Source organism: Pan paniscus, chromosome 5 (assembly GCF_029289425.2).
Source record: "Pan paniscus chromosome 5, NHGRI_mPanPan1-v2.0_pri, whole genome shotgun sequence".
NCBI classification, from domain to species: domain Eukaryota; kingdom Metazoa; phylum Chordata; class Mammalia; order Primates; family Hominidae; genus Pan; species Pan paniscus.
In genome coordinates, this window is record NC_073254.2 from 143,533,966 (window position 1) to 143,547,182 (window position 13,217).

The 13,217-nt window shown below is 33.8% G+C and overlaps 1 protein-coding gene across 5 annotated transcripts in view; it reads right to left on the reverse strand.

Moving 5' to 3' along the window:
- Positions 1-13,217, reverse strand: part of TRDN (triadin) — a 416,769-nt gene that overhangs the window by 320,452 nt on the left and 83,100 nt on the right. For all 5 annotated transcript variants that reach the window (XM_055114092.2, XM_057302585.2, XM_063605444.1 and 2 more), the window contains exons 3-4: positions 7,183-7,341; positions 6,068-6,100 (exon numbers count right to left, since the gene is read on the reverse strand). In XM_055114092.2, coding sequence (XP_054970067.1) covers positions 6,068-6,100; positions 7,183-7,341 — 192 coding nt within the window. The remainder of the gene's footprint in view (positions 1-6,067; positions 6,101-7,182; positions 7,342-13,217) is intronic.

Sequence of the window (13,217 nt, forward strand, 5' to 3'; positions counted from 1 at the left end):
CCTGATCTCTTGCTTTCCTTGGCCTGTTAATTCAGGCTCTGGTTTGACCCACCATTATTTGTTTCATCCTGGGTCACTTTGTGTGCCTTGACAAAGATGAGCTCTTTTAGTAGCACGAAGTACTACAGTTGCCTGAGTCAGTGGTCTCAGAGTTTACTTCTTAGCAACTACCTGGAGAAGTGACTGGATCCTAAATCTCCTTTGATCTCGCCCTCCTCAGCCTTTTTCATTTTGAGCCAACCTCCACACCTACTGTCTATTCTCTCTGGGCTTTGTCCCCCTCTCACCCCCATCACAGGTCTGCTCCATGCTTGGGAAAGACAGGCAGAAGATAAAGCTCTAAGCTCCTCATGCAGCCTGAGAGCGATATGCAATGGTGCAGTTATGGAGATGAGCTTTGATCTAGATTTATTTAGAAGAGACATCCAAAGATAAATGTATACTTAACAATGTTACTAGGGCTACCTAGTAACCAATATTCTGATGCTATGAATTTTAACAAGTTTAGTCATCTTTCCATTCTCCTTCCTTTTTTCATGCACCGTATTTTTCAGACACTTAATGTTCAGCCTGGTGTAAACCACTGAAGCTGCCGGCAAAGATGGATGCAATGAAAGCTCTGACACACACATACGTCTATCCATCTTACTCCCGATGACACGATACAACCTTCTGAATGGCCTAATCCTAAAGTCTTGAATATTTATGATGCTTAAATTTTCTGGCTCTTTCTCATTCGCTCAGACTGCAAGAGCTATTGTGGATTGTAATAAAGTAAGAAAAATACACAATGAAAGAACTGAGTTAAAATTTACCAAGCAGCTCTTTTCAACTTGCAGAGCTTTAGGGAAATTTAAACATGCGACTATAGGGGGAATTGTAATTTGTTTTGCTGTAAGTGAGGAATCTCTTTCTCTGCCATTGACATGCATCAAGTACAATCTCATAGAACATCATCCTCTATATTGGGTCTAGCTTATCCTTAAGGACAATTTCTTATTTCAAAGAGCAAGTAGTTAGCAAGAAAGGAAATTAAACATAATGTAGATTGGCTTCTGGTGTTTTCCTCTAAGGCAAGAGATAAACCTATAGCCCATAAGGCCACCATGCTCCTAAAATTAAAGATCAGTTTCTCCTGTCCAAAAAACTAAATGTGCATAACTCTGAATGACTACAATTATTCTTTCTTAACTTTAAAACTAGATGTCAGGAAAAGACATTACAAAACCTAATTCCTTGTTAGGAGCCTATTATTATCTTCTAAAATTACATATTCCAAGGGATATAAATGCTGTAATGATTATTCTTATATACAGATATATTATAGATGGAGGTTTAAGTGAGAATAAACTGTAAAAAGGAGATAGAGATAGGTGTATCTGTTAAGTTGCACTTAAAAGTGTTAGTACCAGTATTTTATTAGTAAAATAAACCAGTAATAAACCAGTATTTTATTTTTGAACATAAATAGAGAAAAACACTAAGATACCTATGCTGAAAAAAACATATATTTTTTAACTTTGCTTTAAGACTATTGGGTTTTCGCTCTCTCTCTTTCTCTCCCTCCCTTTTTCTTTCTCTCTGAGTGTGTGCATGTTTGCGTGTGTGTGTGTGTGTGTGTGTGTGTGTGTGTGTCTGTCTGTCTGTCACTGTGTCTGGCCCTGGTTTTAACTTTAACTTTGGGTCTTTATGAATAATTAAGGGAATTAAAATTAATTTATATTTCTAAAAAATGGATATCATTACTATTATTCATATTTTCATATACTTTCAGTTCAATTTATTAATGATAACATCATATAAAGATTTACCCTCTTCTTTATCAAATATACAATGCCCCAACTATTCTATCTTATTTACTGCCTTATTTGATCATGTATTCATTAAATTTTTAACTGTGGTATTTGCAGGACATTTTACTAAGTAAGGTGATCTTTTACACCTTTGCAATTACGTAAGCTATAAAATAACATGTTGCATTGATCCTGATGCTAGCAATACCACATCAAAACTCCATTACTGTCATTTATTATTTTATTTAATAAATGTTCATCATTAGTCTTTGGGAATGTGGTAAGCAAATAGTACATGTTCTCTTCCACCAGCTCATTGCTTGGCTCATAGAAAACACTTGAAAAAGATTAATTGAAAAATACATTTGTTGATTGAGTTTAATCCCAGAAGGCATAAAACATGTCCGAATTCTGTATTAGTGATTAGCTAAGGATATACATTGTACCGTCGTGAATCTTAGACCTCTGTGCTTTGCTCTCACTCAGAAACCTAGGAGTTACCCAGAAAGCAAAATGTTTATTTTCTATTACAATCATGTTCAATTTTTTCCCTTTTATATTCCTTAGAAATTTTGCAAAACTCTGCATCCCTTCCTACAAGTTCTAAAATTTTTCATCATAAGTTGAAGGATTACAAGTGATATAATTTATAGATTATTGTAAATGTTGACATTTAAAAATAAAGTTGCCATATCCCTTTTAAAAACTGAGTTGATGGACTCCAAACACTATAATATTTTTAGATGTCATTATCAACTTAAAATATTTATCAAAAAATTATTTCTTAACATTTGGAAGGTTTTCATCTTTCTCTTTTCTCTTTGAATTCATATTTTCATTCCACCTCTCTCACAAAAATTTTACCCAAGAGCTACATTATGATTCTCTAAGGAAAAAAGTGTACATATTGAAAATTTTAAATTTCCTCCATATTCTGTGATTTCACATCCTGTAATATATTAACCTTTAGACTATAAGAATCTAAGAATCTAAAGGTTAATATATTGCAAATCTTCATAAGTTATTATTAAACCTGAAAAATGAATTTTTTTTAGAATGCCATCTAGTGAATGGAGTTTTAAAATCACCTATCTGTGGATTAATGTATTTTACAGTTAGAATGAGACAGCGTTCATCAATAAATCTAACCCTATATTTTACTTTTAAAGATACAAGTATTGAGAAGCCTTATGCACATCTGTACATACACACACACACACACACGCACACACAATGTTATTAGGGCAATGTTACTTTTTTTGTCTCCTTCCAAGTAATGTCGAATACCATAAAGAACCAACAACAAATTTATTTATATTTGAAGTGGAAATAGTACAGTTATAAACCGGGCATGCTCTCAAGCAGATCAATTTTAGGAAAACATTCAAATGACATTCAATTCCTTTAAATCTCTCTGCTCTTTTATAACCCTTAGAAAGTGAGGTGCTAACAGATCCATGATGTATACCCTGGTGTGAAAAATATTGCTTAAAAGTACACTTCCAGATGTGCAAAGTATACCACTATACACAACAAATAATTTTTTCAGAAAATGTGATTTATAATAGTATTTGTTTTTCATAGTTATAATTTTTAGACAACTATGTAATAAAATATAGTATTTTCTAAAGATTCAGTGCCTTGGGGGTCTCATCATGAAGTGTTTAGTAATATAACTTAGTATTTTAAAATTTTGACAAGTTGAAAAATATGCATGAAGAATATAAAGACACTAGGTACTACATGTAATACCCTGAAGCTATATTTATATATAACAACAGATTCCACAGGCTAGCAGAATCAAATATTTCATCCATATTAATAATCTGTTTAATAATCAATACTGCAACCCTGAGATTAGTCGACTACACCATTATTCCATATCAAATTAAAAACTGCAAACTTCAACCATAAATTACAAACTGGCCGAATTTTTATTTTGTTAAGAATAGCAATAACTCAACAAATAAAACTAAGTGTATTCAAATAAAATGTTTTAGGTAGATATAGGGCAGTTGAATAAAAAAATGCTACAGCCTGATAATTTAGGCAATATAAAATGACTAAATATTATTGAATATATATGAATTGAGAAGGGTATTAATGAAGAGTCATTTAGATGTGTAAAAATCAAATGTTTTAAAAGACTATCATTCTACGTTGCCCCCAAATTCCTTCTTAAACCAACATTTGTAAATGTAAACATGAGTAAAATAACTTATAAGACAAGAATAATTTATAGAATTTCTCCCCTAATAATAATGTTAAAAGTATACTTAAAATGTAGAATATGTATTATAAATGTTTTATAAAATATTAGCTACTACTTTAAAGCTCTCATTGCCTCTATACTTCTATGAAAGAAAAGCTTACACATAAAAAATAATAATTACAATGAAATAGATCTTCTCGAATTCACTTTTAACTAAGGTTTATTATTACATAGCCTCTGTACCCAAGATAGAGCATCTGAGATTTTTACTTAAATGTCAATTTTTTTTCATGTAACTGTGTGAATAATACTATTAAGAAAATATATTCAGGTGATTTAAAGTCAATTCTCCTAATTTTGAGTATGTAATCTTTAAGGACATTAGTGCACATGTGTTGAAGGACATATATCCCTTAGACTATTTTTGACTAATAAACATTTCTAACATTTTTTAAAAGTACCCTAAACAACTATTTAATAGTTTTTCTGGCAAAAATTTGATTTGCTGAATCAAGGAAATAATTTAAGAAACAATAGTAAAACAGCTTTGTATGAATTTGCAGTTTATACTAATTACTATATGAAGCTTAACTTTAAAATAATTTCAAAGAAAAATTTAAATCAAAAGAATTTTTTATTAAATAGTAAATATCAATTTATGAAAAATATGGCTTTATAATAGTCTTATGGATTTCAGTTTATAAGTATAAATGAGCAAACATTATTTATCTGTTTTCCCTTCTTCCATTTCCAATGAAAATAAATGTGCATAAGCTGTTATTTCCAGATAATGACTAATAACTCACTTAAAGCTTGACTATGTTCACTCTCTATGGGATATCAGCTATAAATCTCTTGAAGCTTATAGACAAATCTAGAATCTCTAAACCTGAATTTGATGGCTGAAGTCTGTCTTGAGTACTTGAGTTCTCATTCTGGATTTGCAGGTGTATAAACCCTTCCTTTCTCCTCACAGAGCTTTATAAACACTTTCATTTCTGGATGCCTTTGCCATAGTTGAGTTTGACTGGCTTAGCTCTTTTTTGCTGCATAAGTTACAAATCCAAAGTTTCTAATTTAACATACACTAAGTGGATTTTACCCCAGATAGCGTGGGGTAGTCATCATTTTCTCAGGGAAGGCTGAAACTGTAAGTTTGGATCCCATTGTTTGAATCCACAGTAGGTATTAGGAGAGAGCAACAGAAGCCAGGGTTATCTTCCTGGGTAAACCCTCAACAGCCTGCCCATGTGTAGCAGTAACTAAAACACTGCAATTGTTTTAAGTCTGGCTTGAATGTTGGCTGTTTTCTCACAACAAATGTACCTCAAGATGGTACTACCTGCTCCCCAGTGCCCCTTCCAGATGCAGTTCCTACCCCTTCCTGTCAAAATCCCTGTCTTCTGAAATTCCTGCCCCATTGCTGTCCTCCTTTGTCCTAGGTTTATCGTTCTTATCATTCAGGTTGTGACCACTTCACTCAGTCACCTTATCTATTCCTGCAAGTAATTCCTCTACAGCACATCCAGGCACATCCAGGTAACTCCACTCCATGACAGTGACACATCACACATACCAACTGGATATGCCTTTGCCTCCTAGGCTGTTATGTCCCTCACCATCTTGTTGTCCTGGCCCATAGTCATCAACTAACATGCAAAATAATGATGGCAAAAAAATTAAAAGGAAAAGAATAAGAATAAAAATTTAAAATCAATAAATCTGACCATGGTGAGAATAAATCATGGGTGTCATTTTCTGGGCCATTTCTAAGGCTACAGAATTCTCCCCTCATTCCTCAAATTCCAGCTGATATTGGTCTGTGTATAAATGAATCCATACAAATCTACTGAATAAGGCATTTAAAAAATAATCAACAGAAAAATAGTGAGATCACCTTCATTGGAAAAGAAATTGAGTAATTTTTTTCTGACTATAAATCTTGACCTAACTATTAAACAAAACCTTTATATTAAAATAAGTAAAATATATTTGAACCATGCTGAAAACCAATATTACCATAAGAGAAAAATAATTATTATCAAAGGTGAAAACAACTAACCTTTTTTTCTCAAGGGAGGCTCATCTATTTCTCCTAGACCAAGATTAAAAGAAGAACAGTGTTAGAAAATATTTTAGCATAGAATAATATGACATCATTATTTTCCCCTTTTGTTTATTTAAAAAAAATCTATTAGTTTTAACAATCATAGTCTTTACATTACTTTGCTTCCCAAATTCCAGTTTTTAAGTATAAAGTTTGTTTATATACATTTATATAAGATTGTTTCATTTTTATGAATTCAATAAAATTGTGGCAGTGATCCAAATTATACATTATAGGTTATATATCATATTAATTTCAATTCCCTATTGTTCATGTTGAACTCTTACTGGGGCCAAAACAAATATAACTTCAGGAAAAGTTATAAAAATACTCTAACAATTAAAGCTTTCCTGGTAGTCAAGGCTGAATACATGATTTCTGATGACTAAGACTGACCCTAAAAAGTGTTATCTAATAGATGGAATCACAGTGCTTTGTTCTTTTCATACTCATTCAATGGCAGTTTTTATGTGGTTTGAGATGGCTATTTCCTTTTATTCATTAATATATATGAGAGAGCACATAGGTTAGTTGCATAATTGTTAGGACATTTAGAATGTGTCCTTCTATTCTACACCACCATTTGGTCCAATAAATTTACTCTTTTGATTGCACTTTTAGTAAGATTGCTTTCTGCTATTTGACTATAAATATGACATATGTGTATAAAACACTTATATGTATTTTTAGTTTTACTGTTTTTATTTTAATCTTCCTAGAGATAAACTTGAAAAATAACTATTTTTTCCAAAGAAGCATATAAATGTGAGTTTGTATTGTGGTTTTATAGCAGTGCATAATGAGACTCCCTTTGCTGTAATGCTACATTAATATTAACATTTAATTTTGACATCTTTGCCATAATGGTAGATAAGCTATAAGATGAAAATCAAATAAAGAACAATTTACTGTGTTTGGCAGCCTGTTGATATGCTTTTAGCAGTCAGAAGTGTATTCATTTTGGTTTAGCTTGACCCAAGTGCTCATTTGAATTTAAACTGAGGCAAGCCACTATAATACATATTTAATGTTGCTCCTAGCAGTTAGATATATCTCTATGTTCTTTGTACCTTTATCAGTATCTTCATCACCATCATCATCATCTTCATCTTCAGATGAGATGATGTCAGATAACAAAGAAAAGAAGCCATAGATCCAGTCCGTGGTTTCCTCCACAGCATCACGTACCAGTTTTAAAGGATCTGAGCCAATCTTGGCAATAGAGCTTGCTAAAAGTAATTAAAAAAAAAAAGAAAAAATTTGTGATCATTTCCAAATAACTTAAGAAAAGCTGTTTTTACTGATTTGTTCTTTTGACAAAAAGAATATGTCAATTTCAACATTCTAAATATCTCCTGGCTACAATTTTTTGCTCAGAAATAGAAACTTTATCTTGCTATAATATGCATGCATGCCAAGAAAGAAAATGCCCTTGGGAAGTTTATAATCCAAATAAGAGTTAGCACTGGAAAAAAATTAGGAATGAATTAAAATAATGTGTATTTATGTTACCCAGAGTGCAAATAAACCCTATGTTATGGATGTTCAGGAATGGAAGAAATAATTTCAGCACATATTGTATGGGACAGCATTATAGAAAAGATGACTCTGTAAGTTTTCAGACAAATAACAAGTTCTGCAAGTTGACTAAGGTAGTTGTGGCTAAATTAAGACTGATAGGCCCATTTATTCTAATTTGTGATACCACAGGAAGAATCTGGAATAGTCAAGTTAGTGATCATATCAAGCTCTAGTTGGAATAGATTGGATTTATCTGTTAGTCATCCCTGCACATGAAATAAAAAAGTATTTGAACTGCTAGTAACTTCAATGGATAGAATCTATAAGTCTTCCCTTTTCTATGTCCTAGGAGATATAAAATGTTTGCTAAATGAAAGATTGAATCATAAAAAATGCAAGCAAATAGATTAGGGATTTCCAAAATTTTGTTCTTCCAATCATATGAAAACTGCTCTGAAGAGGCAAGCATAGCCTTTAGGATGTGATTACAGAGGTGATCTATCTAGAAATATGGTATAAATTGCATCTGGTTTTTTATCAAGCTGTAATTAAATTTTAGAGCTGTGTTTTCCTTAATTTTAAAAACTATTTTAGCTTTTCAGAGATTCTTCTCTCTTTGATATATTTAAGAGATGAGAATTATATCAATGTATTATACTACCTAAAGGTTAAGTACATCTAATTAGGCTTTTACTGTGACTGACATAGTAAGTCATCGGAAGATTTGAGCAGAAAGATGAAGTGATTTGACTTCCTTTACTGTGTTGAAGATTGAAAGGGTGCCAGGCTGGGAACAGGGAGACAAGTATGAAGCCAACTGAAATCATCCAAGAGAAAGATGATCATGATTTCTATCAGGGTGGTAACAGTGTGTGTGGTGAGATGCAATCAGATTCTGAATGTATTTCAATGACAGAATTAATAGTAGATGCTTCCAGTGTGGCTGTGATGTGAGAGAAAGACAGAAATCCAGGATAACTTCTAAGTTTTTGGTGTGAGAAACTAGAATGAAGGAAGGAAATGCTCTGAGCTGGGGGAGGACTGGAGAGAAACAAGATTCTTGTTGGGTGCGGGTGGGGTTGGGAGTAGAAAAGTAGCTGAGTTTTAGACTTTCAAAATTTGGGTTGCCTATTAGATACTTACATCAAGATGTAGACATTTGTATAATGCAACATGATTTACAAAAGGGAAGCTCTAATTGAAAACAGAAACTTCAGAATCCAACGGAAGACAGAAGGTATCAAAGCCATAACAATGAGTGAGATCACCAAGGAAGTTGACCCAGAGACACTTTAACAAATGTCAGGGAGATAAGTCAGAGAGATAGGGAGGAGCCAACAATGGATTCAGAGGGGAGATGACAGAGAGAGTGACAGGCAGAGCAGGAGTGAGCAAGAAAGAGAGAGGGAGAAGGAACCAAGAAAGTGTAATGCACCATATACCAGGTTAATACATTGTTTTTGAGGAGGACAGAGTGATCAACTGGAAAACGCTATGGATAGGTCAAGAAAGTTGAAGACTGGGAATGGACCTTTGGATTGGATGATGAGGATGTCACTCATGACCTTCAAAGAGCAATTTCAGTGGAGTGCATTCAAGACAAAATAGAAAAATTTGGAGGCAGTGAGTATATTTTTATGCATATGACAGAGATTGAGTAATACTAGAAGAGGAACTAGGATTATAGTGAGTTTTTCTGTTTTTACCATTGTTCAAATAGGAAGAATATCCCATGGTTTATACTGATGGGAAGACCTCATAGAGAGGGGAAAAATTATATGAAAGAGAGGATTTCTGGGGAAATTTTTAACTTTATATTCCATTCTGAGGGATTCGTGGAGCACACAGACCATTCAGTGACCCCAGGAATAAAATGCTGCTTTCTGGGAAGCCTGTCTCCATGATTCATTGATAATGTACTTTCACTCCTTGCACCCCATTTTACTACACTCCAGAGAGTTTCATGTGAGCAAGAAATGGCCGTTTGAATGGTGAGATTAAACCTTAGACAAAGGAAATGAAATGGAATTTTATAATTGCAATTGAGGATTTTAAAAGAATCATATGTAAGGAACTGGATTGTTCTGGAACCATTAAAGGCATTTTTAGCAGTGGTATATTTTATACCTAATGGAAAAATCTGCAAATGAGATTTTTATGATGAGAATAGATTGAGACTATTTCTCCATTTCCCTTCTTTCTAAGTGTTAACTGAAGAGCTTAACAATAAAATCCAACAAAATTGGGATCAGTTTAATTATCCTTATGCTTAAATGCACTGTATGTATTTTGCAGATATATATATATATTGCCTGGTTCTAAAATTGTCAAAGCAGGCTATTTTTATGAAGTTATCATTGCTAGCTTGAGATCAGCTTCTGATTTTCTGATTTTCAGCCATGTGGACCACTTCTTCCAAAACCTAAATACACACACACACGCGCACACACACACACACGCGCGCACACACACACACACACACACACACACTTAAATAAGACAGTAGTCCTGAAGTTGATTCTTATTCTGTCTTGCATACCTCACATCCAAATCCAGATCGTATCAATGGAAAAAATATTATTCAACGCAAACTAAAACTTTTATTGATGTCTTTTTTTAAGGAGATACTTAGGTAATTGTATTTTCTTAGCTTTCATGTTTCCCTAAGTTTAATTATATACATGACTGTGAGAATCATCTTAAAAATAACAGTCAGACACCATTATAAAAACTTTACAGGTATTAATTCACATTTTCTTCTCAATAACCCAATGACATAGGTATATTATTTTATACCTTTTTTAAAAACATAGGAAAACTAAGGCACAGAAAATTTAAATAAGATGCCTCAGGTTACATAGTTAGTAAGTGATGGAGCCACATTTTACACCTATTTTAGGCCACCAAAACAAGATTCTTAACTATTGTGCTATATGCTGTCAAACAAAAAACATAAATTCACAATTGATTCTAGGGTCTCGTTTTGGGTGGGGAGATTTTAGAAGGGGTTTTCTTGCTCTTAAAAGGAAGAACAAAGACTTTACTGCATGGGAATAAAAAAGCTTGCAGCTGCTTCAGTCATCTTGTAACCATGAGAACAGTAGCTGGCTCTTTGAGAAAGGCAAGGATTAAAACTGGAAAAAAAAAATGAGTCCATGATGACATTGCTAAGGCCTTGAAGTATCCAATGTTGAAATCACTCTACCTTCAGCACTTCTGTTATATGAGATAAGAAATGTTTCTCAGTGTTCAAGTCATTCTTAATTGTATCCAAGGTTTCTTCCAGAAAAATATACCACTGAATGCCGGGAAAACTGCTTTAGGTTACTTGTGGTCAGTAATTGGATTCTTGGCACTGATGAAAGAGTGCCAAGAGAGACAAGAGAGGCCAAGAAAAGTTTAAATAAGATTTTTATTTGTCCTCTGGTTTTGAAGCTAAACTATGCACGTACTTAAGTTTCTAAATGGGACTATACAAGAAAAATAATCATTTTCTCTGCTTCCCTTCTAAAAAATCAAGTCCATAGTTTCACTGTTATCTTTGGCCATCAGTCTTAGAGTGTGTAGGTAATATTTGACCCTTCTTTATTTTTCATATCTTGAGAAACATCGGCACACAATGGTTACAAGCTTGGGTTCTGAGTTCAGACTGATAGCATTCAAGTTCAAGCTTCCTACCCAGTGCTGTGCCAACTGTATTGAAACAAAAGGAGAAACAGTAATAATCATTCTGCCTTTATTTAAAATGTTGATATTTTCTTCATCATATATTTTTGCATTAATTTTGAAAATTTAAACTCTGCCTGAAAATATTATTTGTTTCAATTTTTGAGTGTTTTGGAGGACTCCAATTTTGCACCCATGGTACTTAACTCACTTTTCTCTAGTCCTGGTACTTCCCCAACCTATTAGCTCTATGATATTGAGAAGATTAACTTTTGCCATGTCTATAAAATTTATCAATGTCTTGCTTTCCCAAAGTCACTATTCCAAATCAAGACCTCAAACTTCTAGTGCCTGTTATTCCTCTATTCAACCTCTCTGTACTCCAATTTAGAACATATTCAGTTAGTGGGAAAAAGGATAAAGTACTCTGTGCTTCCATTTGCTGAACCATAAAATGACAATAAGACTGCATAAGGATCTTATGCGTAATACATGAGATAATATAGACAAATCAAATGGTACGATGCCTGCTAATTAGTAAACATCAACGTGAAGAAATAAGCAAGATTGTCTGTTGAATGACCAAAATGTTCTTTTCAGCTTGCTAGCCAGAACTAATAGCTTCCCCTCCCCTCAATAGGAGGCCTGTGTATGATCTCAGTTTCTCCCAAACTCTTCAAGTGCTACACAACTGGTGTTTCCAGCATTCCCTGATGCACTTGGCACCTAAACTCTGAATGCATAGCGCTCAAACCCAAATGATTAACCCCAACCTTAATGCTACCCTCATGCTTTCCTTCCAAGGAAAGAACAACTAAGAGGTGGAGTCTCTAGATTTGCCCATCTGCATCTGTCTGATCCACTCCACAGGAAGGCAAGAAAACAGGGGTCCCAGGAATCTTCTGCCCTTCTGCCCATGACTCTGCCTGCACCAGATGACACTTATTGGTATTCACTCAAGCACAGTGTACGTAAACTTTTTGGTGTAAAGCATGTGTATTAGTCCGTTTTCACACTGCTAATAAAGACACACCTGAGACTGGGTAATTTATAAAGAAAAAGAGGTATAATGGATTCACAGTTCCACTTTGCTGAAGAAGCCTCACAATCATGATGGAAGGTGAAAGGCATGTTTTACATGGTGGCCAGCAAAAGAAAATGAGAGCCAAGTGAAAAGGGAAACCCCTTATAAAACCATCAGATCTCAGGAGACTTATTCACTACCACGAGAACAGTATGGGAGAAACTGTCCCCATTGATTCAATTATCTCCCACTGGGTCCCTCCCACAACATGTGGGAATTATGGGAGCTCTAATTCAAGATGATATTTGGGTGGGGACACTATCAAACCATATCAGCATATAGGGCAGAACATATGGTTTAATAAATGTTAGATAATTATCAGTTTAATTTTCATGACCATTTAACTCAAACATACAACGCTCCATAAATGCAGGCTGCAATAAATATTAGCATGAGATCACTTAGTCACCACGCCCTCACAGCGAACCTTGGTAAGGTCCATGAAATCCAAAGACTGTTTTCATTGGAACTCATGAAACAACTAATGTTTGCCCCTGACCTCCCAGAAAATATTCAGATCCAAATATTTGGAACTAAATTGAGGTAAAGGTTTTTTTTAATGTCATGAATGCTACCCAAACCAGGAACAATTAAACTTGGTATATGTTGCTGTATGTACCTTCTGTATGGTAGTACTCAATATGAGGTTGGCTAAGCAGAACAGAGATTTCTCTTTTACAACAATTATTGAGCACTGATTATGTACAACATTCTAAGTGTAATATATAATTGATATCTAGGTGGTTCTAATTTTGGTATGTGAGGAAAGTTATTTCAAAATACATAGAGATAATTTTCTAGACCTAAAGAAATAATTTTAAGTGACCAGTTTTT